The sequence below is a fragment of the Platalea leucorodia genome (assembly GCF_965183815.1).
Source record: "Platalea leucorodia genome assembly, chromosome: 15".
Lineage (NCBI taxonomy): Eukaryota > Metazoa > Chordata > Aves > Pelecaniformes > Threskiornithidae > Platalea > Platalea leucorodia.
The window spans coordinates 7,067,908-7,095,823 of record NC_138837.1 but is presented as its reverse complement, the minus strand read 5'-3'; the positions used below and the strand labels follow the sequence as shown (position 1 = coordinate 7,095,823).

Here is a 27,916-nt window from a genome sequence, read left to right as displayed (position 1 = left end):
CGCCGCGCCGGGAAGATGGCCGCCGCCGGCAGGGCCTGGCGGGCTGCCGCGCTGCTGCCGCCCTGGCGGCTGCGGGCCCCGCTGCGGGCCCCGCGCCGCGCCTACGGCCCCGCGGCGGGAGGGGGCGGCGGCGGAGGCGGAGGGGGCCGCCTGCTGCTGGGCGCTGCCTTCGCCCTGGGCGGCGGCGCCGGCCTCTACCTGGCGGCGCGGCACCGCCTGCGGGAGCACTCGGCCGCTGAGGTAACGCCCCGCTCGCCGCCTGAGGCGGCTCCCCCCCGCCCGCGGGCTGCGCTCTCCTCCCCTCCCGGCCGCCCCCCGCGGCTCCTGCCGCCTCCATCCCCGGGCGCCTGCCCTTCCCGAGCCCCCGAGCCCTGGCACGGCCGCGGTGGCGAGGCCCTGGAGACGGGGGCTTCAGGGAGAGCGCGGTTTCTTCCCGCTTTGCGGACCAAGGGGCTGCTTTTGCTCCGGTTTCGGTGAGGAAACCGCTTAGAATTGTGTAAAGGAGGCCCCGGCCGCATTCTCCTTGAGGAGCTGCAAGGAATGCCTGTCAGAAAGCCAGGCCTTGCTGGGGATACGAACCAGCATTGTCTGCTAGAGTTGTTGCTTTGTCCCAGCGCCCACGGAGGGTTGTGTAACCCGATAAATTGCAAACGAGAAGCAAAGTGAGATGACTGCATTTGGTTTATAATATATAACTAATGATTGGTGTGGCCTGTCAGATCGCTGAAGTATAGCAGTGTTGGGAAACACCCCTCACCTGGTGCCTCGCTGTTTGTGCTACCCCACGTTCTCCGTGTCTTGTCTCAGTTGCGCGCAGGTTGGTTAGTCCCAAGAATCTGAATTTGGGCAGACGCGTGCCTAAAATCAACAGCAAACTCTCTGCTCTCCCCACTCTGTGGCCTCAACAGAGGTTATTGGGGGGGGAAAAACTGGATTGAAAAGGCTATTTTGGTTTTGATTTAAAGATGGTTAAAATATGGTTGTGTATTTATTTGGAATTGTGTGTAGAGGGCTAAGCTGTCTGGATTTAACTTCTTTTTTCTGGCTGTGAGTAGGAGTTTCCAGCAGATTAAATAGATGTTTAGAAAGTCAGGTATTTGGTCCCAATGGAAGGTGAATATTTGTGATGCCAATTGAAGAAGGCATCTGTTAGCCAAGATATTTTGATGATTAGATGTTGAAACTGAATGTCAATGACTATGACTTTATGACAAAAATAAGGGTGGAAGGAAGGTAATATTTCTATTTTGAGTAGAAAATTGAAGTTTCTGGTCTCTTCCTTCCCCAGCTGCCTGCAGGGAGCCTGCAGCTCACTCTCTACCAGTACAAAACGTGTCCTTTCTGCAGCAAAGTCCGAGCTTTTCTTGATTATCATGGACTGCCCTATGAAATTGTGGAAGTGAACCCGATAATGAGGAAAGAGATCAAATTCTCTTCCTACAGAAAGGTGCCTATCCTACTAGCCAATGCTGGAAGCACTCTGGTAAGTCTTACTGTGTTGAAAGCTTGATTTCCCCAAAAGCAGTGGTTTGGAGGCTTGTCTCTCTCATGTCTGTCGTTTATCACATGCAGTGTAATCTTTAAATCATCTTTTATTATCTCAAAAGCCTAAATTTGTTTCTTGCTTCATGGTCTCCTATGCCTTGGCCTTATTAGAGCTTTTTGTTGGTCTTTCTTACAGGGCATGTTGTTTATGTAGCGATTCTATAATCCAATAATTATCTGGCTTCTGTCAGCCCTTGTGCAGGACATATCACTTGTACCAGCAGTAACAGGAACTGCTTGTATCTTGTGGGAAAAAATGAGATCTCAAGAATACCGAAGATTCAACTTGCCTTTTTTTTTTTTTTTTTAATGTTAGGGTTGCTTTCCTTCTTCGCTGCCAAGAGCCTAAATCTAAAACTCACTGGTATTGCATGTGTACCTGGCCCTCTGGTCCTCTGTTGTCAGAATTAAAGACCAATTTGAAGCGATACTTTGAAATGATCACAGAAGAGATCTGCCTGTAGGGCTGAGATGTGCAGGGACTCCTGCAGAAATGCATGGGAGGAAAAGGGGCTGCAGTTCTAACTTGGAGCCTCAGCATGGAGGGGAAAAGGTTTTGAAGAACTTCCTTTTCAATTTCACCAACTTCTTTTAAAAGTTTGTTCTAATTCTGTTTTGCAGCAATTGAATGACTCGTCGGTGATCATCAGTGCGATAAAGACCTATCTCATTTCCAAGTAAGAAAATGGGATGATGGGAGAAGAGTTCAATGTGAATTGCCCTGGTGAACTAGAGATTGAGATGGCTCTGAGTCGGTCATAAGTACCTGAGTGCTGAGCTTGGTCTCTGAAGCGCTGGGTGTTTGGCCCAGCTGACCTGAGCCTGGCTCTGATAACGTGGATGGTACCTGTATATGTTGTGATGTGTGTGCAGTGGAGCAAAGCTTTTACCTTTCAGAACTACTTCTCTTTACCTGTGAGATTCTCTTTGCACAAAACCTACTTAAACATGGACTAGTGTTAGTCCTGGAACTAAGCTTACATTTAGCCAGTTAGAACATCTAGAACGAAATGAAATTGCTGTGCCTGTGGCCTGTCCTTTAGGTCTGTGCTACGAAGCACTTGAGAATGGTAGGTAGTTTTATGCCCGCAAAAATTTCTGTTCTGACACAGAGAAAGGTATGTACACTAATAATAGTTATTTGCAAGTAGCTGTTCCAGTCTCTTTTCAAAATTCATTTCAAATAGAATTTGGAACATTGTGCACTTATTTTTAGAATAATATATTTTAAAGTGTGTATCTTTCAATCTGTCCTTTGCTCTTGCTCATTTTTGTAGCAGCCAGATCAGGTGCTAACTGTGTTTCTGTCTGCAGGAGGAATAGCTTAGAAGAGATTGTGTCCTTTTATCCTCCTATGAAAACTGTAACTGAGCAAGGCAAGGAGGTATTTGAGTATGGGAATAAATACTGGCTCATGCTGGATGAGAAGGAGACAAAGCGAGTCTATCCTGTCAAAGAAGTGAGAGTGTAAGTGCTCTTAAGTTTCTGGGCTTTCCAAGTGGGGTCACAGCCTCCTCCAGATGTACGCGGGGATGGTGTAGATATAAAATCCTGCTGGTGCTGACAAATCCTGTCACACCCCCCTTAGTGTTTAAAACCTCAGCGGTTGGAGTGGTTTTCTGTGTTTCTCATGTAATTTGAAACAAGGCTGTTAGGTGGCCTAGTTACCGCCATCATGGTCACGCTAGCCTTCAATTGCCTCCAGTTTCCTTCTTGGCCTTTCCTTTTTGTTGCAGGGGGGTGCTATGGAGCGCTGGTTTCCCTTTCTGCTTTAGTTCTCATATGGGGAGGAGAAGCTAGTGCTCTATCTTAGTCTTAATTTTAGTTTGAGATTGGAGGAGCCTTGCCAAAGATAGTGATCCTGAGTGCATTTCGGAGAGGTCACCAGAGCACACGGCTGGGCAGGAGTTTTTGACACATTCGTCCTTGGCAGAACCTCTGGCTAATGCCTCTGTGATTCTGCCTGCCTCCTGTAGCCCTGCAATCTGTACCTCATTCACTGAAAAGTTTTTCTTTTGAATGCTTGCAGGGAAGAGATGAAGTGGAGAAAATGGGCAGACGATTGGCTTGTTCACCTCATCTCCCCCAATGTTTACCGTACCCCCAGAGAAGCCTTGGCGTCTTTTGATTACATTGTCCGTGAGGGGAAGTTTGGCACCATGGAAGGTTTCTTTGCCAAGTACCTGGGGGCTGTCGCCATGTTCTTCATTAGCAAGAGGCTGAAGAAAAGGTTGGTACCGCTGAGCACGAAGTACACAAGAGGGGGATGGCTCCTTAACCTCCTTAGCTGTGAACCCCAGATCCTCAGGGTTTTAAACCAAACCGTTTAGTGCAATGTGAGTAACAGCTGTACTACTTTAACTGGAGGTACTGCACCCCTCTACCCCTCTACTATTTGATCACTAACTGCCCCCTTCACTCTCAAATACTTCCTAATTCCCAGGCAATAGACCAGCCTGTAAGATGAGAGATGATAAAAGGTTAAAGAAAGGAACAAACCAGTGTCTTCAAACTGGTTCTTTTCTTTATCTAGACATCACCTTCAAGATAATGTCCGAGAAGACTTGTATGAAGCAGTTAATGAGTGGGTAAAAGCTGTTGGCAAACATCGACTGTTCATGGGTGGAAACCAGCCGAACCTTGCTGACTTGGTAAGGGGTTAATTCCTGTATCTGTTGTTAGGTGTGTTACAAATCATCCGGTTGCTCATATGCGTGAAATGGTTCACACAGATATAGGCAGAGAAGCTGAGTTACGTGAGATACATTGCCGATGTCCTTTGTGCAATAATACAATTCCCACATGAAAGGGACTTAGAAATACTTGTGTTACGTAGGACAGTATTTGTTGTTTTCCTCCAGAGAAATGTTTCCTAAGATGGAACCTGCAGGTGGATGTTGCTGATCATGTGGAAGCGTGATAAAAGCAGGTTACAAGCCAGGACGCTGCTCTGGCCCATGTGTAAAGCCTCACACCTGCACAGGCTTTATGGCATTCAGCGCTGCTGGGGTTTCCTTGCAGGCAGCAGTGCAGAGCGGAGCAGGATTCACCCCCTGCACCAGCAGTTCTCCTTGGAATGCAAGTGAAGCATTTCACACCAGGGCTTGATGCAGAGATAGGATTAGCTTTTGCCCCATAAATGCACGTAGATCCTGATCTTTTCTTACAGTTTCCTCATGGAAAAACATGCGTATTCTTAACTGCCTTCCTGCCATTCAGTCTTCCTTGCTAATCAGAGTTGTGAAGTAGATGGCAGGACAGGGAAAGAGCCTTACCGGCTAGGCTGTTGAGACACTTATTGGTACCCTCAGCCGTTCTGCACCGCTGACTCTTTCAGTGTTGTTCTAATCTTTATCCTCTGGCACAGGCGGTGTACGGGGTCCTCCGAGTCATGGAAGGGCTGGAAGCCTTTGACGACATGATGGTTCACACTAAGATTCAGCCTTGGTACCAGCGCATGGAAGAAGTCATTCAAAGAGCTGAAGCTGCAGTCTGATGCCAGCCGCAGCTGCCTTCCTGAAGTACTTGCATGATAAAAAAAAAAAAAACTTCAGAAGGAACGGCATTTATCTTTTAAGAGTTGAACGGACTGGTCACACCTGACGTGCAGGCACAGAGACTGTCCCGTGTAGAATGTCAAGTGTCAGTGAGCAGAAGGGATCCGGCTGTGTGTATCTTTGAGCACGATATTTAGAAGGACGGGAGGGGATCTTGGACGCTGCTGGAAAGGAGAAGCTCTGAAGTGAAGAATGCAGTAAATAGGCTTCTTTTAGGTGAGAGCCATTCTCGGAGCAGGTTACTATAAAAGCAAGCCGCTCTTGGCTAGCAAGTGTTACAGCCACATCCAATATGGTAGGTCTGAGCAGCTTTTGCTTCAGGCTGTCTTCCGCTACTCATCCACGTCATCTGAAGTGTTTTCCTGACTGAGACGCTGGATACTAGTTTTTAAACGACATTTTTTCCAGCAATAGAATCCTGTGAGCCCAGTGCTGAGGGAACTGGAGGAATCCACGGTACTGGGAAAGGCATCCTTCCTATGACAGAAGCGATGCTGCACTCGGCAGGTTGTATGCTTTCTCTTCTATGTAAACGGTTCTTTCGGTACTTGATTCTGTACGGTCTGCAGGGATAAAGGCTTGCTTCTTCCTGTGCCCTTTGCGCGATCTGTGAGTTCTTACCTTACCCGTTACGCCCGGAACACACACCCTACACAGAAATCACTAATGCAGAGCAGTTATTTGGAAGATTTATCTTGCATGAAATCTCTCTGGAATACCCCTGAAAATCAGGTGTGGTTTTTGTTTTGTTTTGTTTTTTTTTTTCAAAAAAGAAGGATTAAGAGCAATCTGCACGCTCGGCCGATGTCTAGATGTTTCTGCCGTGCAAGAGTAACAAAGGATTTGCTGTTGTAGCAATGGGATTAGGAGCCATCGCTGCAGGTAACGCTGTGCAATGCCAAGTCTGCTGAGCCCCGCCGGGTAGAAATACCTGATGTTTGTCTCAGTGAGAGACGATGCTGGTTGGAATGGGAGCGATCCTCTGCGCAGCACAAGGCTTGCGGTTCCTTAATTGTCAACTTGAAACGAGTTCTGTTGCCCCAGAAGAAGGGGCAGGTGTCAGGGAAGCTGGGCCGTTGAGATACGGCCGGTGGGGCTGCAGGCAGTCTGTGACACAGCTGCTTGGGGGGCGGGGGCACCTTTGCTGGGTAAAACAGGCTGGATCGTTGGGCCGGGGCCAACTGTATGAGGCTCAACAAGGCTCAGTGCCGAGTCCTGCGCTTGGGTCACACCAACCCCATGCAACGCTGCAGGCTGGGGGAGGAGTGGCTGGAGCTGCCTGACAGAAAAGGACCTGGGGGTGCTGGTTGACAGCTGCCTGAACAGGAGCCAGCAGCGTGCTCAGGTGGCCAAGAGGGCCAATGGCATCCTGGCCTGTATCAAGAATAGTGTGGCCAGCAGGACCAGGGAGGTGATAGTGCCCTTGTACTGGTACTGTACTGTACTGGTGAGGCTGCACCTCGAGTGCTGTGTTCAGTTTTGGGCCCCTCACTCCAAGAAGGACATCGAGGTGCTGGAGCGTGGCCAGAGAAGGGCAACGAAGTTGGTGAAGGGTCTGGAGCACAAGTCTTGTGAGGAGCGGCTGAGGGAGCTGGGGTTGTTTAGCCTGGAGAAGAGGAGGCTGAGGGGAGACCTTATCGCTCTCTACAACTGCCTGAAAGGGGGCTGTAGCGAGGTGGGGGTCGGTCTCTTCTCCCTAGTAACGAGTGATAGGACGAGAGGGAACGGCCTCAAGCTGCGCCAGGGGAGGTTTAGGTTGGATATTAGGAAAAACTTCTTCACCGAGAGGGTGGTCAAGCATTGGCACAGGCTGCCCAGGGAAGGGGTTGAGTCCCCATCCCTGGAGGTATTTAAAGAACAGATAGATGTGGTGCTCGAGGACATGGTATAGATGGGACGTGGCAGTGACAGGTTAACGGTTGGACTCGATGATCTGAAGGGTCTTTTCCAACCTTGACGATTCTATGATTCTATGAAAACAGCACAGGTGGTGATGGAGGGGGTGGTTTCTTCCCAGCTGTAAGAGCAGTTAGAAATTCAGTTATGATCGGGCATAGAGGGGAGAAAGAAAACGTTTGCAGGGAGAAGAGCGAGGTTGCTGGTCTGTGCCTTGCCGTGTGCGTTGGTTACAGCTGTTCTGCGCTGAAACGCGCGTTCCACGGTAGCAAAAGAACAACGTTCGAGCAAATGATGTTGTTTTAAAAGCGTTATCTCGAACGTACGTAGCCGGGAGCGTGGAGGAGCCCTCTGGGACCGCTGAAAATACCCGTCTGTGTAAGCCCGGGACGGAGGAAAGCGTTCGGCGGGGGCCGGCTCCCGGGGCCCCCGGTCTGCGCCGGGCCGGGCCGCTTCGCGTCACTATGGCGACGGGGCCCGTTGCGGGGCGGGGCCTTGTGACGCGGCGGACGGGTCACGAGGAGGGTTTGAATCGCCCAATGGGGGAGCCGCGGGCGGCGGCGGCGCGGCGGCGGCCCCGGAAGTGCGGCGGCGCCTCCTGCCCCTGGTGCGGCCTCCCGCCGCCCCCCTCGCCCCGGCCGCCGGGTCTGCATGGCAGCGCCGGCGCCTCCCGCCGCCTCCCCGCCGCCGGCGAAGAGCTCCTGAGGCGGCAGCGGCTGCGGATCCCGCGCCGCCCTTCATGGTGAGGGGGCCGGGGCGGCCGGGCCCTCAGAGGGGGTCCGGCCGGGGAGGGGCGGGGGTGTCCGAGCCCCCGGGGATAACGCCCTGGGCGCCTTCCCCGCCGCCTCAGTAACGAGGAGGACCTCCTGCCTTGGGGTGGTTCTTCCCGCGGCGAGGGAAAGCGGGAACTATCAGGCGACTTTAAATATATAACGGAAAACGTGCTTGGTACCGGGGCAGGCGTTGGGGCGGGGGTGGTGCCACCCCTGGGGGTTTTCCAGCCCCACCTGGGTGTAAAGCCCTGCTCTGACCTGAGAGCTGATCCTGCTTTGAGCAGGAGACTGGCCCCAGACTGGTCCCTGCCAGCCTGAGGTAGCCACGGATTCTTTGAGAAGCCTCCAGAGATGGCAGCAGAAGTTACTTAAACTTCTGACATAAACCTTGTTGCTAGGGAAAGCTGGGTGACAGCATTTGAGTTTCACTTGTGGTGATTCAAAAGCTCTGTGTAAGTTCTCAGTGGGTGCTGTAGCCCATGCGCACGTTTGGGCGTCAGGAGAGTTTAACCCTTCCTTGGAAAGAAGAGGATTAAAACACCCAGCAGTGTCTGGAGTTGTTCATAGCTAGACGCTGGGGGATCCTGGTCCTTCAGAAAACTGTCGCTTCCTCATCAAGGGAAGTATGGCTGTGTTTTCCCCTCTGTAACTTTCATAACTCTGACATGATACGCAGGTGTGATTAGTCTTAAACGCGTACTGCTTAACAACAGATGCAGTATTATTGGTTTTATTTAGAGTAGGTTATTACATGAACCTTGGCAAGCTGACAAATTAATCAGCTATAAAGAGTGATCTAATTTCTAGTCTAGTAGAAGTAGTGTACAAAATCCTGCTCTCCTGCATTACAAGTAACACTTTACTTGTCACACTTGTTCTTACATAGCAAATTGTGAAGGCATGTTACCATAAGGTTAGCTAACTAAGCCTGATATACCACCACTTCATCACTCCCTGGCAGGCGTTAGTCCTTTGGGCATCCCTTCTCCCTCACTCTCATTTCTTCAAGTCCCCCAGGTACCACCAGGCAAGAAGCTGCTCCTACTGTAGCTGACTCCCAGTTCTGTGCTTGCTACTGGTCAGCCAGCCAGCACACAGGTATCTGCTGGGCAGGCAGTGACCACATTGCAACACGAGTCTCTGTGGTGCTGGGTTTCCTTCAGCATGAGCGCCAATTTGGATGCATCTCTTCAGCCTGCAAAACTGTATAAACCTAGAACCTCAACATTTCTGTCAAGTTTTACAGCATTTGTTGATGATGGCAGAATTTAGGGAGGGTGCGGGGTTTGGGAGGGGATGTACAGGTACTCTGGAAGTGTTCAAACCTTGTTTCCTTAGGAAACTGGTTAAAAATTGCAGTTAGAGTTTGAAAGTTTGTAACCGTTTGGGTAAGGCCATCGTGTAATTGTAGAAAACATTTCCATTGTTTAAACCAACTTTCATCATCAATATGTAAGGAATTACAATCTCAGTCCTTCCCTTATCCTATGCTTGTCAGAGAAAGGCAGGACACACCAACTTTTGTTGTCTGGATTCATACATTTGATGTGTTTGAGCCTGCGTGTTGCCTTAAATCAAAAGGAAGAGGGTGTTCAGAAATTGGCACCTTTTACTATTAGTGGTCATTTTATTATTTCTGTATCAGGTGTCCCTTGTCCATCAACGATGAAGTGACTTCAATTTCTGCACAGACCACACTTTCCAGAAGACCTAAAAGCTTTAGAATAACTGTAAGTAATTTTACCTAGGCTGACAAAATCCTGTCTGCCAAAATCAGATTAGTACTGCTGGTGGATTTTTGTAAGATTTGCCATTGCATTATACCATTACCTCAGCCGAAGCATCAGGCTCAAAGGTGATGACTTTAACCTTGTGTCTCTAGGCTTTTCCGTGTTGTGTTAGATATTGGTTAAGGTTATGCTTTTTTCTGAAGATTAAAGAAATGCCGTGATCCAAAAGCTTTAAAGCGTTTGTTTAACTTCAAAAAGACACTTAAACACATATGAAAGAGTTTACAGGTTCAGGGTTCTAGGATGGAAGGATCTGATGGTTTCCCGTTGATTTTTCTTAACTACACTGTTAAATTAATGCTCCTCTTCTCCCCCCTTCAAATTTCTCTTCATAATCAGGTTGAGTTGGTTACTGGAACCCTTGATTTTCTCACTTGCTCTAAGGCTTTGAACTCCAATGACTCTTACAGACAGCTGCTATCAATCCAACTGTATTTGGTCTTTAATAACCATGTTAAAAGCAGAAAATACCAAAAGCAGAGAAATTATTTGTATTAATCCTAGCTTTACAGCAAAATAGTGTGCAATTCAAAATGGCAGATGCTACTAAAAGAAAGCTCAAACTTTCTGGCCATTGTTGCTCTCTGGCACAGAGGGAAATGTTGTTATTTCCAGTTTCCTTATTCACAGGTTTCCTTTCATTGTATTGCCCTTTCCCGTTTGTGGGAGAAGAGCCATGAAGAACCGTTCCTCATCTCCCCCTTTGCACGTCCATGTGGATGAAAACACCCCTGTCCATGTCCATATTAAAAAGGGTCAGAAAACCACACCTGCAAAATGCCAGGTAGGAGTGTGCAGCTGGGTGTTTGGAAGGGCTACAAAGAGGAAGGTGAACGGTCCTAGAAGCACCGCAAAATCTTCAAGGTCTGTTTTACCATTGTATTAGAACTGCAAGACTTGAATTCATATTCAATGGTAAATTTTCAGTAATACGTCTTCTGTGCTTAAGATGATTTAAGTAAGATATAGAATATATAGTTACTTTTCATGTTCAAGTGTGTGATTGTGAGGAGCGTTGCTTCGAATGTGATATGGTTTGGGGGATTTTTTTTTTTTCCCCTTTTATTTCCTGGATTTGTGTCCTGATAATGGTTTTTCTTTGGCTTCATCCCTGTTTTTGTAGGAAAAGTTTGGGGAAAGGTAATATCTAGGCGTTTCAAATTCCATCTTGATTGTATTAAAATAAATGTGTTTAGAAAAAAAGAGTCCGGATTCAAACCATCTTCTGGCATTAAACACCTTCTCAGTCTGCTGAGCTATGCAGCAAAGAGGATCTCTTCATAGCCTTATCCACAGTAGGCAGAAGGCAATACTGAAGTTGAGTTTCTAGGTATTTCATGTCCTCTTTTGTAGTTGGATGTTTATGTAAAGCTGCTCTCAAAAGGTGATGGAAGTTGCTAGCTCGTTCTTCCTTTCATGCAGACATCCTGTTCTAAGTCCTCTGTTAATTTTGTGTTTGTTGCTAATGGCAAATATCATAATGGGGTAGGGCCTGACAGTGAAATCAATGACTCCTATTAATTAATTGCCTGTAGGGAATATTTAGAATATCTGATATTTCTTTAAGGTTAGAATTGTGCAAAAGCATTTTAACTTTCCTTCAGTTAGAGCACCTCAAGTTCAATACAAATAAATGTGGATCTATTAGTTGACTGCAAAGCAGGGAAAACACTTCAGGGGCTTTTCATAACCAATCACGCCGCACTGCTCTTTTTTGTGTGGTAGTGCTGTTGTCAAATGGTATAGCTGTTCTTTTGTGAGATGAACGTGGAATGGAGAAGGGATCTCCCAGGTTGTTCCTTCTTCACGTCAATGGGTTGTATTGCGGTATTTTTTTGTGTATCTCCATACAGAGGAGACTTCCTTCCCACCCGCCCCAGTCTCCCACCCCTGGCCTGCTGGGTAAGGCTCTCATCACATCACAAGTGCAGGTATCCCAGGGATATAACAAAGTTGCTCTGTGATAGACAAGAATGTACTACATCTAGCCATCCTGTCAACTGAATGGGCAATAACCTTTCCTTCTGGCTGGAGCTGGCCGCCTCTGATGGCTGCTGGCTCGTCTGATCTGATGTATCATGTGAAACACTGATATTTTTGTATGAATGAATTTTCATTTGGTTTTGCAGCACTAAAAATTGTAAATGGTTCTTTAAAAGTCTGTGATTTATTTTATTTTCTCTTTCTTTAGCAAAAGCACAAACAGAAAATGAAAGGGGATACCGTGAACATGTGCCGAGCTGTCCGGGTGAAAACTAAGGCCCCCTGGATGCCCCCAGGCAAAACATCTGTCCGGGAGTCCGCCTGCAAATGGGAGGTATGGCTGATTTTGCTCTTTAAAGCATTCAGGTTTATCTGAGGTTGAAGAGAGCAGTTGTGTAATGAGGGAGCCGGGCTGATCTGAAAGAAGGCTACTGTCACCTACCATCCATTTTAAGTGTCTTCTATAAATCTTTTTCTCTTTTTAATAGAAAAAATGGAAATTAATTAGCAGCCTGTGGTCATATCATGCCTTTCTGCCTCTAGAAGCCGGACAAATGTCTTTGTTTATTGTAGTTTTACTAGTCCCTTTCAAGACCTCATCTGAGATGAGGCACAGCGAAGGGCTGCTGTTCTTAGTCTCTTCTGAAGCATGGAGCATTTGTGTAGTATTGTGTAATGTTTTCTTTCTCATGGGTTGATAGTTTTGCCTTTTGTATTCCTCGCTCTTCCTAGATGAGAATTTGAACTTTCATTATTTTTTCTTCGTTTCTGTTCTAGTCTTTCTGTGTTCTTGACCTTTCCCTGATGGAAATGAAAGAGCTGTTTACAGATGTTTTTTCCTTACTAGCCTTATTGCAGTGACGCGACCTGGTCTCTGTTTTGGCAGAGTTAGGGTTAGAATACTGTTTATACCTTTATGCTAATAAAAATGATGCCCTTTATTGCTTTTCTACCAGGGACCAACTCACCGCCTAGAAATTACACCTCCAGATTCAGAAAAAATGCTGTCAGTATTGCGGCTGAGTGACCTCTCTACAGATGAGGAGGATGCTGTTTACTGCAAAATGAACGAATATGAAAAGAAGATAGATAGCCTGATGAATGTGGTGGGAACGCTGAAGAATGAGGTGAGGAGACAGCGTAAAGACCTGCTGACTCGGGCTTTGTAGCTGATCGTTTGGCTAGAGGAGGCTGGAGTCAAGTCTTGTTGCAACGGAAGACTACCCAGGCCTTTGGTTAGCTTGCTTAAAAAAAAAAAAAAAAATCATTTTGAGTTGTTTAGAAGAACTGAACTATCCTAGGGAGAAATGCACTAAGCCCTACTGTGAAACATTTTAAAACGTTATCCATTTAATAAGGTATTGCTGTGCTTCAGTTTCCAAATAATCTGTTTTCTGCCCAAGTCCTTAATCTGAAAACTGGTCCTTCCAGAAGGTGAAAAATAGAGTATATTGACGTTTTATTGTCAAAGAATCCACTTACTCAACAAGATTGTTTCTTCTGATTCTGTTTCAAAATGTGCAACCCAGTGATGATGTGTTTTCCAGATAAATAGCCTCTTACGTACTTGACACCATTTAAAAAATGGGTAGGAGATGTTTCTAGATTTCATAAGATGCTCTATCGTGGGGCAAACGCCATTTTTAACTGTAACACTGAGGGTGGCAAATCTGGTGTTCTTATTATCACTCAAAACTACATGAAGTTCAAATCAGTGAACAAGAATAGGATTTGAGTCAAGTAGATTCTTATATTGTTTTCCATTTTATTTATGCTACAAAATTTCGTGGAATTACTTGCATGATTGTAAAACAAAAATCCATTTTGATACTTTGAATAAGTTAATTGAATCTAAATATTTGATGGTGTCACTTAAATAATCCATGGTGTAAGATCCCATTAATTTTGCTGGCTTTAATTCTGTACAAGCAAGGGAATCTCCAGTGACCTTTTTTGCTGCAAAAAGAAACAAGTCTGGTACAGTAGTTCAACCCTTGCTCTGTGTTCTCTCTTCTTGCACATCTCGACTGTTTGTAGTGCTCTTAAGTGCCAAACCAGATGCACGTGTCGTTCATGAGGAGCAGTAGTCGACTTCTGAGCCCCATTCAGCTCTTGAGTAGCCTGTACACAGCTCCAGTCGCACTACCAGCAGTGACGCTGAGCTGCCACAGAACCGCCTGGGTAATCCAAAATGGGTAGATGGAAACAAAATGCCAGGGACTATTTAGGTTGATTGCACCCAGTTCCCTGGATCTCGCAAAGCAATAGCGGAGCAATGGGAGCCATCTCCCCTGTGTGAACTGCTACCAGAGCTCCTTTCCTGTCATGTTTGAGGTCTGTCTCATGGCTGATGATGATTTTTGGACTTAGAACCAGGGTGCTTGTGTCTCCCTGTATTTGTGGGATGGGAGGTATTTCCAGGCAATAAGTGAATTATGCCCTTTGTGCACAGGAACAGCCTGGAAGTATCTAGGCAAAAAAAAAATAAGAGAGCATGGTCCTTCGTTGTTTGGTGCAGCTGAACAGCTGGTTCACTGGTTTGAGATGTGGATTCTGTGTATCACTTTAAAAGCACCTGGTTTGTCTGAAGTTCTATTTAAATATCTTCATCAGGCCAAGCTGCAGAAAAAGGAGGAACAGCAGCAAATGACAAAGCGTCTCCTTGAGGAGCAGAAAGAAGAACTGAATGAGGTCACGCAAGAGCTGGTAGAAACAGAACACGAGAATACACTGCTCAGGCGCAATATTGAGCGCATAAAGGAAGAGAAAGACCTGACTGTGTAAGAAAGCTCCAGTTCTCCATTGCTACTGCAAGCGGTGGTATTTACAGGCACCTACCTCCTTTATTGCTAACGTTATTTGAGGTTGTAGTTTGTACCCTGGGTTGCAGTGCTGCTGAAGAACTGATGCTCTTGGATTTTTTGTCACCTTTTAGAAGGGGGACAGATGGCAATAGCTGCAGAGAAGCGCTCTAGCATGATTATTGGAATGGAAAAAACTACTCTGAGAGGAACCTGGGAGCAGTTGGCTTGTGTGGCCTACTGGAGGGTCATCCTAGCTCTGCCGTTAATATTTTGAAGGTTAAGAGATGCTGTTTGAATTGTGATGATATTGGTAGAACAACAAATGAATAAACATGGAGCTGAAAACTCGAGGAGACTTTTTGGCCTTTGTGAACATCATGGTGAGACAGGAGTGACAGCCCCTGAGAGGACTGAATTGTGTTTTTTCTTAGTGACCCCAAAAGTCTCTAAGTCCGATGTATTTGCATCTGCTTTGTATCTAAAGAATTAAGGAAGTTTGTGTCTCCAGGGGGACCCTTGTGTTTTAAGAGAGTTAGTTTTATTCTTTCCTTAAGAAAGGTCACTTGGCAGTTAATACCACGTATTCCTTTTTCAGAAAACTTTGTGAATACTTCTGAGATTACAAGCCCTGGCTAAAAACTTGGACCTGTATATCTTGATGTGCTTTCCTGTTTCATGTTCAGCCATTTGGAGTCATCTCTGGTGTGGCTTAAGTGCCCAGGAAAAGCATAGCATTGTCTTTTGGGTTTAATAGTATGTGCAGGCTTTGGTATAAGCCCAATTTGTCCCTTTTAAATTCCCGTGTCATAGCTATGGTCCTAGCAAGCTCCTGGTGTCTACTTCCTGGCTTCTATCTTCAACTTCCACACTGAAAGAGGGTAAATCTTAAGTAGTGTTTGTTTAGAGCTTTTATCCTCTGATTCGAAGGTTTTTATGAGTTTTTATGAATTTTAACCCAATCAACTGCATATCAATAGTGGCAGGTGCAGCTGTCAAAGCTTCTTGTTTCTCTGATGGCTGAATTCTTGTTACAGGCTACAGAAAAAGTACTTGCAGCATGAGAAGGAGTGTTTGATGTCCAAACTGAGTGAGGCAGAAAGGGATGGAGCAGCAGCAGCCAGGCAGATCCATGCCCTGAAAAATACAATTGGGAGACTCAACATTGTAGGTGTTGTCCTTTTTTGTTCTTGCCTTTCCTATGTTGTCCTGTCATACGGCTGTCTTAAAAATGTAATGTTACAGTTGCTGATCCAGAAGAATGTAAGGAAAAGTGGGGGGATTTAACATACTTAGTGTTTGCTGGTTTTGTTTGGAAGTGGGGTATTTACTTGCAGTTACCTTCCGCACACGTGGTGCTGACTATTACACTGCTCATGCTTGTATCAGCTTCATACATTAATTCCATGTGAACAATTCTTTTCTTTTTTTCGTTTGTTTGGTTGGTTTTTGTTTCTCCTCTAGGAGAAACACATGAGCAGCTCAGATATTAACACACTGACAAGACAAAAAGAGCTTCTGCTCCAGAAATTGAGCACCTTTGAAGAAACCAACCGGACACTACGGGAACTTCTCAGAGAGCAGCATAACCGGGAGGTGAGCAGTGCTGCGTGCTTGAACTTGGCTGATCACAGGAGGCTATGTTGTCTCGTGGACCGAAACGGAGTTTGAGAGAGATTTTAACTCCTCTTCTCCCCCCTCCCCCCAACCCTGCTGTTGACCCTGTGTCATAAAGGATGGATAATTTTTTTTTTTTTGATCCCTGCCTACGTCACAGAGTAAGACTGACTTTTCTGCTGGATGTTAAAGCATCCAAATCTTTGTATTAAAAGGTACAGACACTACTCTGTTGCCAGCTCTTTCTCACCTGGATAGAGCTGTATCTGCTGATCATGCTAGTCTGGAATGTTACCACTACAGTTGCCTTGGCTGAAGTCTGAGGACTAGATGTGGCCTTAGCTAACGGGAGCCCAAGGATGTTCGGAACTTTATTTTTGTAGGCTGTAAGAGTAATAACAGAGAAATTGTAAGCAATTCTGTACTGCTTGTAAGAGCAATACAGAAATGAAAGTGCTGTTCCTCCTGTAGTTTATATTCCATTTGAGCAAAAGCAGGCTGATGGTAACAGTTCTTTCAGCCACCAGTGAGACTGGATAAAAGGACCGAGTTCTTCCACGTGACTTTCCCTGAGTAGCGTGAGAGTTCGGAAAGACCTTAAATTACCATCATGCTTCTTATTACAATCTTTGACTGAGAAGCGGAAAAGCTTTCTGAGATGGGTGATGACATGTGAAATATTAGCAAATTTGATGCTTCTGGGTATCTTCTGAGAATTGCTGCTGCAACTGGGAAGAAATGGTTGATTTGCCCAGTTCCATTTAAAGAATCTATATAAAATTGACTTTTTAGTTAACAATTTTTCTCACATATTTATTTTGTAGAAGGATGCTCAGAAGATTCTGGAGCGGCAAGGAGCACTGCTGAAAAGGCTGGCTGACTCAGATGCAGAGAAAATGGTAAGCAAACTACAATCTCTTTTTTTTTTTTTTTCTTTTTTTCCCCCCCCTTTTTTTTAATGATAAAGCAGAGAGATCTCAAATGACAAGCTCTTCTTTGTCTTGTATTCAGCCATCACGTCTTACACTAATGCCTTTTAGACCAATAAAAATATTTTGCTTCTTGTGGTAATCAGAGCCACTACATTGCTCTTCTGGTTAACAACCTGCATTTCAAAGTGGGTGCATTTTCATAGGCTTTGAAATATGGGGGCTTAGAATGGGGATAGCACAACTGAGACCTACATATAAGAGCACCATTAGGATTTACAGTGTTCAGCTATAAAGGAGAACTTAAGCCTGTTCTTACTATGTTTAAGCACAAATGATTCTGCTTACCTTTTCTTATGGTACAGAATGTACAAAGCGAGAATTCTACTACATGTTTCTTTAAAAAGAAAACTCTGAGGGTGGGAGAGAAAAAAAATCTACTGCCAAAATACCACTGGTGGTCAGGATAGAATTCTTCAGTTTGGAAATCATCTTATATGTTTCTATATGTTTTATCATGTTATCCTTAGAGATAGAAAAGCACAAAGAGCGTAAGCTTTCTGTATCTGCTTCTGTCACTGAATGAGTGAGCGACCTGGTGCTAGTTTTTGTTCATTTCCTTATCTGTAAACTGAGAAAAGAGTTCTTACATTGCCAGAAGTTATAAAACTTGCTGTGAGAGATAGATAAGGCCTTTTTTTTGTCTGTGGAGTATATAGTCCTGTCAGGTCCTCGTTCTTGACTGGGTATCCTATGCCTTGTTACACAAATGTATGTGTATTCCTTTTGCTTTCTGCTTGAGGAGAATGCAGGCTGTTTTTCCGGGGCTGAGGATGCTGTTGCTGTGGATACCAGAGTGCTGTGGATCAGAGGGTCTCGGGAGGGAGGCGGTTACACCTCTTTCCTTCCACCTGCCAACCTAAATGTGTTTGTTACTTAACATCTGAGTGGCGTTTGTTTTCCCAGCAACTTCAGATGAGGCTTCAGGAGAAAGAAGAAGAAGTGGACAATCTTACCGTTCAGATACAGGCAGAAAAGGTAGTTTCCCTTTTCTGTTTTCCCCTCCCTGCTCCACCTTCCAGTTCTGTAGAACCACAGATAGTCCAAAATATGGGTTTGTACTTGCAGATGATTACTTTTTAAGGGATCAGATGATGGGCTTGCTTATAAAAAGTAGACAGACAGCTACCTATTCCCACACAGTTGTAGATTCAATTTTCTGCTAGTGAAACATCCATCACAAAGATGGATAGGTAGTATTCTCTTTGCTTGGGCTTATCACTGAGCTGCCTTTCTGTTTAAGGTCCTGTTGATTGCTGATGTCAAATTCCAGTCTGTTCCTCTGTTTAGGAAGTAAAAAAGGAATGTAGTGGAAGAGATCAGATATGAAGGATGTTTTGCCCTAGAACAAATCTTTCAGGCCAGTCACTCACATCTATGTAAAATAAATGGCTACTCATTTGTTGCCCATTTTGTTGGAGCAGAGGAGCTGTGAGGGTCCATCTGAGGAAAGTGGAGGTGGCTGGAGATAATATCAAATTTCTTCACTGAGTGGTTACATATTAGAAAGCGTTCCTTCTGTTAGCTTATTGAGGAAAAAGGTGTGTGTCTTGTTTGCTCCCTATTTAGGACCAGGCAAAGACGGCATGTGAACTCTCCAAATCTATGGAGGCTGTGAGAGGCCATTTACAAGCACAGCTGCGAAATAAAGAAGCTGAGAACAACCGCCTGAGCATACAGATACGGGTATGTTTTCAGTGGTGCCTGGGGATCATGTCTTCATTTACTCTCATGAACTGAATTGACTGACAAGGGAAGTAGCACTCACCAACTGTTCTTCGACCGTGTCTGGTAGCCTGAAATATTGGCTGGTGATGTTTATACCACTAGCACATACCATACTTTTCAAATGAAGTAAGGAAGGGAAAAGCTTTTCATTTCTGATGTATGAAGCAAAATCAGAGCCTTAAGGTCTATGTGCATTTATTAGATTTTTTTTTTTTTCCCCCTAAGTTAATTACTACATAATTATTTAAAAGATGGCTTTGGTTTGGTCAAGCATCAAGACAGATCATAAACTATTTAATGTGCTTTCTGGGAAAAATGCTGTGTCATGAGTTCCTGTATTTGATCACACTCATGCATGCTTTCTACAGTATTAATGAGGAGGAGAAAGTTCCCTTGGTTTATCTTGATCAAAGTCTTACGTTTAATGTATCTGTTGATGTTGTGATGATGTTATGATGAACATATATGGTTTAGAGGGGCTTTAATTCTGTTAAGGTGTATGGCTGCATAAAGCAACATTAGTATATGCGAGCATTTCAATTAATAAAGAGAATGTTCTTGGGTAGATCAAAAGACTGATAGACCAGTATTTATCTTGGTCAGGAGAGGAAATCAGTATTCTAGAGAGCAGCTTATGAAAGAAGAAAATAAGACTTTTGGAAGGAAAGGAAGACAGGTCATGCTGACATGTCTGTCAGCATTAGGACAGGATTGTGTAGGTGAAATGTGATTGCAAGTACCTCCAGGCTGGAGGCTGGGGGTTTATGCCCAGCTCTCTCCAGTGTTTCTAGGAAATTAGTTGCTGCTTTGGGTATGCAGGTACAAGGACATTATTCCATGTGGTGTATTTTCTCCCGCCCCCTGCAGAATCTGGAGCGTAGTGAAGCTCAGCATAAGGCAGAGGTGGAACATATCATGGAACAACTGAAAGAACTAAAGCAGAAGGCAGACCGTGATAAAGAGGCCCTGAAGAAAGCCATCCGTGCACAGAAAGAGCGGGCAGAGCGGAGTGAAGAGTATGCAGAGCAACTGACTGCGCAGCTAGCAGAAAAGGTACCTGATAATACAGGAGGAGAGACCTCATTTCAGATCATGCATCTAAATCTTTGATTTCTGGTAGCAGCCCTGGGGAGAGTCTCTGCTTTCAACTAATGAGATTTATTTCTGTCTTGATGCCTTGGCCCATTTATGCTAAGTTTAGAACAAATCCAGTTTTCTCAACTGTCACTATATTCGCTGCATGTCCTTAACGTAGGACGTGCAATAACTTAGATCATACTGAACTAGCAGATCTGATTTTTTTGCCTCGTTCTTTAGAACCATCTGAGGGTTGACAACAGCCAGTGAAATAAAGCCTGGTAGTTTTGGCTGAAAATTCTGAATGGAGTTGGTTGTTAATCGAGAAACTAGTCAGAGCAGAAAAGTATAAAGACTTAGAGGTGTACTGGAATTTCCTGTTGAAAATGACTGAAGGATATCAAGAAAAAGTGGAAAAGTTAGGACTAAAACAGGTCAGAAGGGAACATGGATTTCACACTACTTGATTGGGTTTTTTTCTCCGTTGTTTTTAGAATTCCAGGGACCAGAGTCACTGGTAGAATCTTAGCCATGCTTTGTGTTTGTGATAGTTCATCTGCCTTCAAAGAGTTTTGCTGCTGTTATGTCTGTTGGCTGACAGTAGTGTTGGGTAGATCAAGATCAAGATCTTCTCTGAAGGATCAGGAAGAATAAAAATAAATACTTGTCCTCAATATTTTAAAAGTCTTGGCAAAGCCTCTGCACCTATCGTGCTTACCCATATCAGTATCTCTGCGTATTGTCTGCATACCCTGTGTCCAGTGACGTTTTTGTTACCCTTGCTCTTTTCCTCATGTATTTCTTTTGTCTGATAGGACAGCTATGTTGCTGAGGCGCTGTCTACTCTGGAGTCCTGGAGGAGTCGCTACAACAAAGTAGTAAAGGACAAGAGCGACCTCGAACTGGAAATTGTTACGCTGAACAGGTTAAAATAAAATTGGTGTGGAGAAACAAGCGTGAGAGGGGATGAGTTCTAAGTTCAAGGATAATTTAATTGAATTTAACTGAATAATTTCATTAAATTGAGTAATTTAATTGGATTGCTTGTAAATATCCAAGCAAAACCAGCACTGCCTAAGGGTTCGAGCAGAGTTTGGAGAGACTGGGAGGGAGAGAGATGTGGCTTCTGCTGCTGACTTGCCACAGCAAAGGCAGGCTTTTTAAGGGTTTGCTTACCCTTAAAACTCTCTGTTCCTTTGCCATTTTGTAACGCTTTGAAAGAATTAAGGTTATCTTTCTTTTGAGATCTGTTTAAGGTGCTTGAATGGAAGGGATTGGAAGAGATAGGCAGTATAGTTTGTGCCAATTTTGTTTTGAAGCTAAATAAATGTGTTGGTATCACTGCAGTACAGTTGTTGCTGCAGGAAAAAATAGCTAGGTACGAGATGAGAGAAGCTCCTCTTTATCCTGTGTATCTTGGAGGCAATGCGTTTGAGCTCCAGGGGGACAACTCAAGTTAATTTGCAGCAGGCTAAGACGACTGAGGTAGTAGAACAGTGTAACAGATAGGTGTGCATACATGACTGGAGGAGGAAGGTGAAAGGATAGGGAAAAGCCATGTTTGTGAAGCAATTTTCAAGGGTTAGGAGTTTTATTCTTTCTTGTCACTTAAAGATTAATTTTCTTTCTGTATGGCAGCCGTGTTGCAGACTTGCTGGAACAGCAGACAACCCTGGAGGACAAGATGCGGGAGGACAGAGAAGCTTTGGTGGATAAATTGCATCGACAGACTACAGAGGTCACTTCTTTCAAAATGGAGAACGAAAGGCTAAAGGTCAGTTATTCTAGGGGTTTGAAGCTGAAATGCTAGGGAGAAAAAGGAGAAATTATAACAAGCTGCTTAGCCTCTGAGGACAGAGTTGAATTGCACCCATTGCTGCCGCAGGTATGATAGGGCAATCCACTGAAGACTGGAAAGTTTTGCCAGCTTACACTGACAAAAGCCTTTTTTCTTAGTGTAGACAATGTTAGACAGCTAGCGTGGCAGTTACTTCCAAGCACTCAATAGAAGATGTTTTCTTTTTTCAGGCTAGTGTGGTCCCAATGGAGGAGAAGCTGAACCAAGCGCAGATGGAAGTGCAGCAGCTCAAGAGCTCTGTCAGGAACTATGAAGGCTTGATTGAAACCTACAAGTCACAGGTAGGCATCTTACCAAAACCTTCAGCCCTTGCACGATCATGTTTTCTCCCTTCATTGTTATGGCTTATTCTGTAACGCCTTAACCCTTTGCTTGCTCTTGGAGGATGTTGCAGTGTCATATGGGTTTGGTTCTTTCGTCTCTGTTAGCCTTACTTTTTCTCAGATGGCAGCATCCAGACTGCCACGTGCTGTATGCCAAAGTGTGGGAGACTTGCCTGCCTCGCTGTGTGCTGATAACTTGGTCATTAGGAAGAGCTGACTCCCACAGCAGAGATCTTGGTTAATGGAAAACAAAAGACTGGTTTTAATTATTTCACTTTTTCCTGCTCCTTTTCAAAAGGTAAAGGAAAATAGTGAGATGCTTTCTTCTGCCTTTTGGCAGGTACTGCTCCTTGGCTGCTTTTTTGGGGGGATTTTGGATATTGTGGTAGTCGGAGGATAAGGCAAGAGGGGAGAACGTTTGGTGGAAAGCCCAAATGATCCAGGTGGCAGAAGCAGAAAGTGAACTTCCAAATACAGTTCTGGGGTGGTGGTTAGTGTGGCAAGAAACTTGTTGCTGATCCTTGAGCAGTTTTAGTTACTCCAAAGCATTGCACATTTCTTGAAAACTATATATAATAGATAAAGTATGTGGGTTTTTTTGAATGTCCAGGTGTTGAAGACCCGAATGGAAGCAGATGATGTGGCAGCAAAACTGGAGAAGTGTGATAAAGAGAACAAGACGCTAAAGGATGAAATGAACAAGGAGATCGAACTGGTAACTGTTCCTCTAAAGACTGATATGTTGTAGACAGTCATGGATCTTAATGTTCTGAATGTAGTGAAAAATAGCTGTGAATAGGAAATAAAAGGCTTATCTTGAGTTTACCTTTTCCATTAGTTTTTCCCAGGACTTGTTCATTCTGCAAAATTTATTGAGCATTTAGCAGCTTCTTTTTGACTATATGGTGTTCTTCAGAGGTGTTTAAATTGCTTAGTGTGTCCTTTGCTGCAGAAATAGTGGTTTAGAACAGTGGACTGGGTAGGTTTACACCACTGTCTGATGTGGAACAACTGTCCTCAAAAAAGAGCTTGTACTTCTAGTAGAATTAAAGCCCAGCATCCAAAATACTCACTCATTCTCACTCCATCCATAGGGAATGCCAGATCCTAAGAGAATGCCTTTTGGAGTAGAAGAAGACCTTAGGCTTTGAACTCCAACACTGGCCAGATATTCACACAGTGTCATCATGGTTGCAGACTAACAAAGCTTCACTGAAGTTGAGAAATCTTTAAGTCTTGACCTTGTGAACATTTGAAAGTTCTTCATGTTCTCTTCTTTGATTATAGGCACGTAAGCAGTTCCAGAGCCAGCTTGCTGAACTGGAAAAGCTGCCCGAGATCCTAAAGATCACAGAGACACAGCTAGCAGAATGTCAGGACCAGCTTCAGAGTTATGAGAAGAAGAACGTGGACCTGTCTGTCATGATTGCAGATCTTCGTCAGCGGGTAAGGGACTGGCAGAAACTACCTGCAGCACTGCAATCCGCAAGTCTGAGACCAAGATGAATTTCTAATCACAGGAAGGTTCAAACTTCGTCTCTGTTCTCGTCTCTTTTTGAAAAGATTAAACGTGGGCTGCAAAATAAAGGTGTGTGCCATGTCTTTGTGCAAGAAGTCAGCGGCGTAGCTAGTAGCATTCCTTACTATTTGAAAGGTTTCTCATCCCTTGGTGCAGAACCTTATGGGGACTTGAATAGCAGCAGTGACACTTGCTAATGCCCACATTTGCTTGTGTTACTTCTGTCATCCTGTCAGCTTTTCCTCCTGTGGTTTTCTGCTGATAGTGCTGTCCCAACCTTGTTTTCTCACCCTGATTTCAGGTTGTTTTCCCAGTCCCTGTTTTTTGTCCCCAGGAGGACTGCGTAGGTATTGCAGGACAATTATAGACAGGCGTGACTTCTACAACCGTGCCTCAGGGCACAGCAAATGATCTCGCAGTCTGACTGCTTTACTCTGCTTGGCTTGGAATTATAAACCTTCCTGGTATTTCAGGCTCTAATGCCTTTGTGGGCTGCTATCACGTCTATGGCTGCTTTTAATGTGTGTGTGCTTTGCTGTGCTTACAGGTGGCTGCTCTGCATGCAAGCGTTTACGGACCCGGCTTTTCATTTGGAATACAAAAGTATTTTCTCATACCTTTCCAAACACGAATTGGAAGCACCGGCAAAATGGATGTTTGGTGCTTTGCTTTTCTGTCCACTGTTCCTTTTCTGGGGCTTCCAGAAATTATGAATTGAGCATGTTTCCTTCTGGAGAGTTGCATACATTTTAGGTGGTTGGTCATGTGTGTGTGTAGTGACTACTCTGCAAAGTAATTACTTACTGTAATTTTTAGATTGAGCTCCAGGGGGACAAAATGGAGATGACAAGAGAGAGGTATCAGTCGGCCCAGGAGGAGAAAAAGCAGCTCACCTTGAAGGTGGAGGAGCTAGAAAGGTTAGAAATACTAGGCTCTCTTGCTCTCTTAACCTTCCATTTCCATCCTCTTCCCGTTGTTTTTTCAGGGGATTGAAACAGCTTCAGTCTTGTTGCAGTCCCCCACGTGCCTCCAGGATCCTGTGCATTTGCTTAGCCCACAAGGATCTCTAACCAGTAGCTGTCCACTGGAGAGAGAGTTATAGGTTTTTGCAACGCCTTTTATGAATGTTGTTAGAAAGGATGATGGCTTACGCAGCAGATAACCAGCTCCCTGTCCAGTCTAGCACGACAGTTTTGAGGTTACTACGTATTACAATATTTTTGCCCATGTTTATAAATTCCTTTTAGTGACAATGTCTGGGAAAATGCAGGTATGTGGATACTCTGTATGTCCTTCAATCTTTGAGATTTTGATTTGAGAAATGGAGAAGTGTTTCCCGGGTCTCTCCCCTTTCAAGGAGGAATAGAATCTATTCCCAGACTAGTCAGGACATGGCAAAAAGGCAGACTGAAACACGCTTCATTTAAAATAAATAGGTTTCCTTCCCTTATTGTCTTAACCTAGAAAACTAGAGACAACGAGTGCCCAGAACATAGAATTTCTTCAGGTCATAGCAAAACGCGAGGAGTCGATCCACCAGTGTCAGCTGCGGTTAGAGGAGAAGACCCGTGAATGTAGCTCCTTGGCACGTCAGCTGGAGATGGCCATTGAGGATGCCAAAAGACAAGTAAGTAATTTCTCGTGTTTGTGAATTTTCCCAAAGTGACCCAGACTGTAAAAAGGGAACAGCGAGAATGCTGGAAATACCTCCTCAGCCTATGACCAAATTAATGAAAATCGTCATGTTCGGTGAAATAGAAATAATAAAATGTGCTGGTACTGTTTGTCAGCACTTAAACCATTGAAAAACTGAACCCCGTGTTCCAGTTTGCACCAGAAGAGAGGAAAGCACGAGACTGAGCTGCTGCTTATGTATGAGAATGTGTCCAGTTAAACTTCACAGGGCTTTTGTGGGCAACGGGGTAGGGAAAAATCATTCTTCTATAGACAACCCTTTAATGAAGTTGTTCTATTGTTACACGTAGGTGGAACAAACTCGAGAACGAGCGACGTCTAGAGAGAGGGCAGCCCAATCCAAGATGTTGGATTTGGAGACCCAGCTGAGTAGGAATAAATCAGAGCTAAACCAATTGCGTCGGAGCAAAGACGATGTGAGTGACTTGCGAGGCGTACTCTTGCTGTGCTGGTGGTGTCCTGGCAGCAGCCAGAGTCCGTAAACCGGGGTCCTATGGATGGCTGCAAAAGTCATGCAGAGCTGTGTCTGAATGGGACGTCCGTGACGGATGCGTGATATGACCTGTCTGTTACGTCACTAGCTCAGGAATGCAGACTCTCATTTGCTTCTTACTTATAGCGATGATCTGAATGAACTTGCTCTAAACTTACGTGTGTGTAAGAAAAGAATCAGACCTTTCTTATGTTCAAATGAGATTTGCAGCGGATAGCATGGACAGATTTCAACTTCATTTACTGTGCTTAGTTATCTGAGAGAGAATGCAATTCCTCTTCTAGAGGAAAGGATTTCTTCTGTAAGAAAGAAGGGGAATCTTTCATAATGTCCTATTTACCCTGCTTGTTTACTTGAGTTTTACTTGGAATTGGGGTGGCACATGGATCAGGTCAAGTTGCTTTTCAGAAAAGTGTGTGTTTAATTCCCCGTAACTATAGCTAATCAGTTTTAAAAGCCCAACTGATTAGTTGTGTTGTCTCCTGCTTTTATCAGTGGGTTGCTGAATGGAGTTGGAAATGAGCAGAACAAATTACAAGTATCATAGCACCATCTATGGTAACGTCATCTACTGCTGTGCTAATTCTTGCTGTCCTCAGCGCTTTTGGGGAACAGTTTAATTTTAACATGAATAGGATGAATGTTGCTGTCTTTCAGCCTGTGTTTTGTGCTTCTTATGTAGGCCGAGCGCCGGTACGAAAGCCGCCTGCAGGATCTAAAAGATCGGTTGGAGCAGTCGGAGAGCACCAACCGCAGCATGCAAAACTACGTCCAGTTCCTCAAGTCTTCCTATGCCAACGTTTTTGGAGAAAGTGCCTTGCTGGGCTCCCCCAGCCGCTCTCGTTCTTCTCCATGAGGAGAATGCTCTCCCTGCACCTCTGCTTCTAAGCACAAAAGCAGCCCTATTTCAAAGCCATATGTTACTTAGGAAATAGGTTGACATTTCAGGGTCACTCTCAGGAGACGTTTTCCTCTTTTCCTTGCAGAATGAGACGATAAAATGATGGTGGTGTATGTCCTAAGTGTAGGGTATCAGCAGTACCGGTTTGGTGTTGGAGGCTGGCGTTACACCATAAACTGTGCCCCAAAACCAGATGGTTTCGCGTATGATGGATAAGGTCCTTCTCATCCTCTAAGGTCCTGATGGCTTCAGCTCTTAAAACCTGTCAGCGGTTTGTTGAGCGTGTTAATGTTTATAAGAGCTCTTTTCCTTTTCATATTTTTTAAATCCTGTTTCTTTGCTGGGGAGATCATGTGGGTTGTTTTGTTTGTGGGGGATTTTTTTGTATTTTTTTTAAACTACTGAACATTGTGTTGATACATTGGAGGATAGGATGGTGGGAGAGGGTCCACCCACCAGAAGTGTGGAGCTGATAATAACTTAAGTGCCTGGGCTCTACACTTACAAGAGATTATCTCCTGAACAACCACAGTGTTCATTAACAGTTTTATACCAGAAATAATGATTTTGGAGTTTTTTTTTCTTGATTCTTTTATTTTTTTCTTCTGATCCTCACCTTTTTTTCTGAGTGTGACGCTTACGTTGCTTTGCTCCTCTCACCCTGATTTGCTGATCCTGAATATCCCCAGGACTGAGCCAAAACCATCTGAATTCAAAGGAAAGACGGCGGTTTAACCTCAGTGGCGCTTCGGTCGAGGCCTTGGTGTGAGTGCCACGCGAGTTCAGGGTGTGCATGAAATACTGACTTGCTCTTAAGCCAATTAAAGAGCAGCTACGGATACTCAGCTGCTTCGTCGAACCAGCCTGCGTGTTCTGGAAAATCAGGTCTTCAGTGTGTTGAGTCCCTAAAACTCATGTGCTCTCTAGTGCCCTATTCTTTCCAGTAAATGGTTCTTATGGGGGCAAAAATAACCACTGTTTTTATTTTTATCTCTTTGGTATCCTATTTATGTGTGACGTGGTCATTGAGCAGTATTTGTCGTAAAGGTTTTCTAAGTTAATTTTTTGAGAGTTCTGTAATTGTGTGTGTGTTTAACACTCTAAAAATCCTAAAGGTGCTATGGTAAAACAAACAATAAACTACATTTTAATTGGTTATGTTGGGGATTTCCTTCTCACTGTGCTGTCTCGAGGGCCTTCTGGCCCTTATTTTGGGAAAACAGCCGCAGGCAGGGCTCTTGGTGCCGGCCGCTGCGCGCCAGCCCCTGGCCGCGCTCTCGGGGTGGTGGCCTCTGCCTGCCCCTGCAGCCCGGGTAGGTGCTGCGGCGCAGGCTGCCCTCCAGCCCGCCGTCCCGCTCCCTCCCGGGGCTC

At 44.8% G+C, this 27,916-nt stretch overlaps 2 protein-coding genes across 10 annotated transcripts; both read left to right on the top strand.

Annotated features, from left to right (window-relative positions):
• Nucleotides 1-15: 15 nt before the first annotated feature.
• On the top strand, nucleotides 16-5,696 carry PTGES2 (prostaglandin E synthase 2; the record flags this gene model as incomplete). The annotated part of the gene is made up of 7 exons (XM_082327385.1): nucleotides 16-240; nucleotides 1,289-1,483; nucleotides 2,167-2,222; nucleotides 2,860-3,012; nucleotides 3,575-3,775; nucleotides 4,079-4,196; nucleotides 4,913-5,696. The coding sequence occupies 7 exons, from the start codon at nucleotides 16-18 to the stop codon at nucleotides 5,039-5,041; spliced, it is 1,077 nt and encodes a 358-aa protein (XP_082183511.1). The 3' UTR covers nucleotides 5,042-5,696.
• ODF2 (outer dense fiber of sperm tails 2) lies at nucleotides 5,230-27,703 on the top strand. Of its 9 annotated transcripts, none has more exons than XM_082327377.1 (21): nucleotides 5,234-5,318; nucleotides 9,417-9,501; nucleotides 10,192-10,345; nucleotides 11,753-11,878; nucleotides 12,501-12,671; nucleotides 14,158-14,324; nucleotides 15,383-15,512; nucleotides 15,810-15,941; nucleotides 16,787-16,861; nucleotides 17,858-17,929; nucleotides 18,521-18,637; nucleotides 19,547-19,732; nucleotides 20,572-20,681; nucleotides 21,395-21,530; nucleotides 21,785-21,895; nucleotides 22,548-22,652; nucleotides 23,225-23,383; nucleotides 24,273-24,373; nucleotides 24,921-25,083; nucleotides 25,442-25,567; nucleotides 26,327-27,703. In XM_082327377.1, the coding sequence occupies exons 3-21, from the start codon at nucleotides 10,238-10,240 to the stop codon at nucleotides 26,498-26,500; spliced, it is 2,469 nt and encodes an 822-aa protein (XP_082183503.1). In that variant the 5' UTR covers nucleotides 5,234-5,318; nucleotides 9,417-9,501; nucleotides 10,192-10,237; the 3' UTR covers nucleotides 26,501-27,703. The 9 variants fall into 9 exon arrangements, 4 of the variants coding, with proteins under 4 accessions (XP_082183504.1, XP_082183503.1, XP_082183502.1 ...); XR_014229819.1 differs by lacking the exons at nucleotides 5,234-5,318; nucleotides 10,192-10,345 and adding an exon at nucleotides 7,526-7,740 and having other exon boundaries at nucleotides 26,327-26,781; nucleotides 27,235-27,703; XM_082327376.1 differs by lacking the exons at nucleotides 5,234-5,318; nucleotides 10,192-10,345 and adding an exon at nucleotides 7,526-7,740.
• Nucleotides 27,704-27,916: the final 213 nt, after the last annotated feature.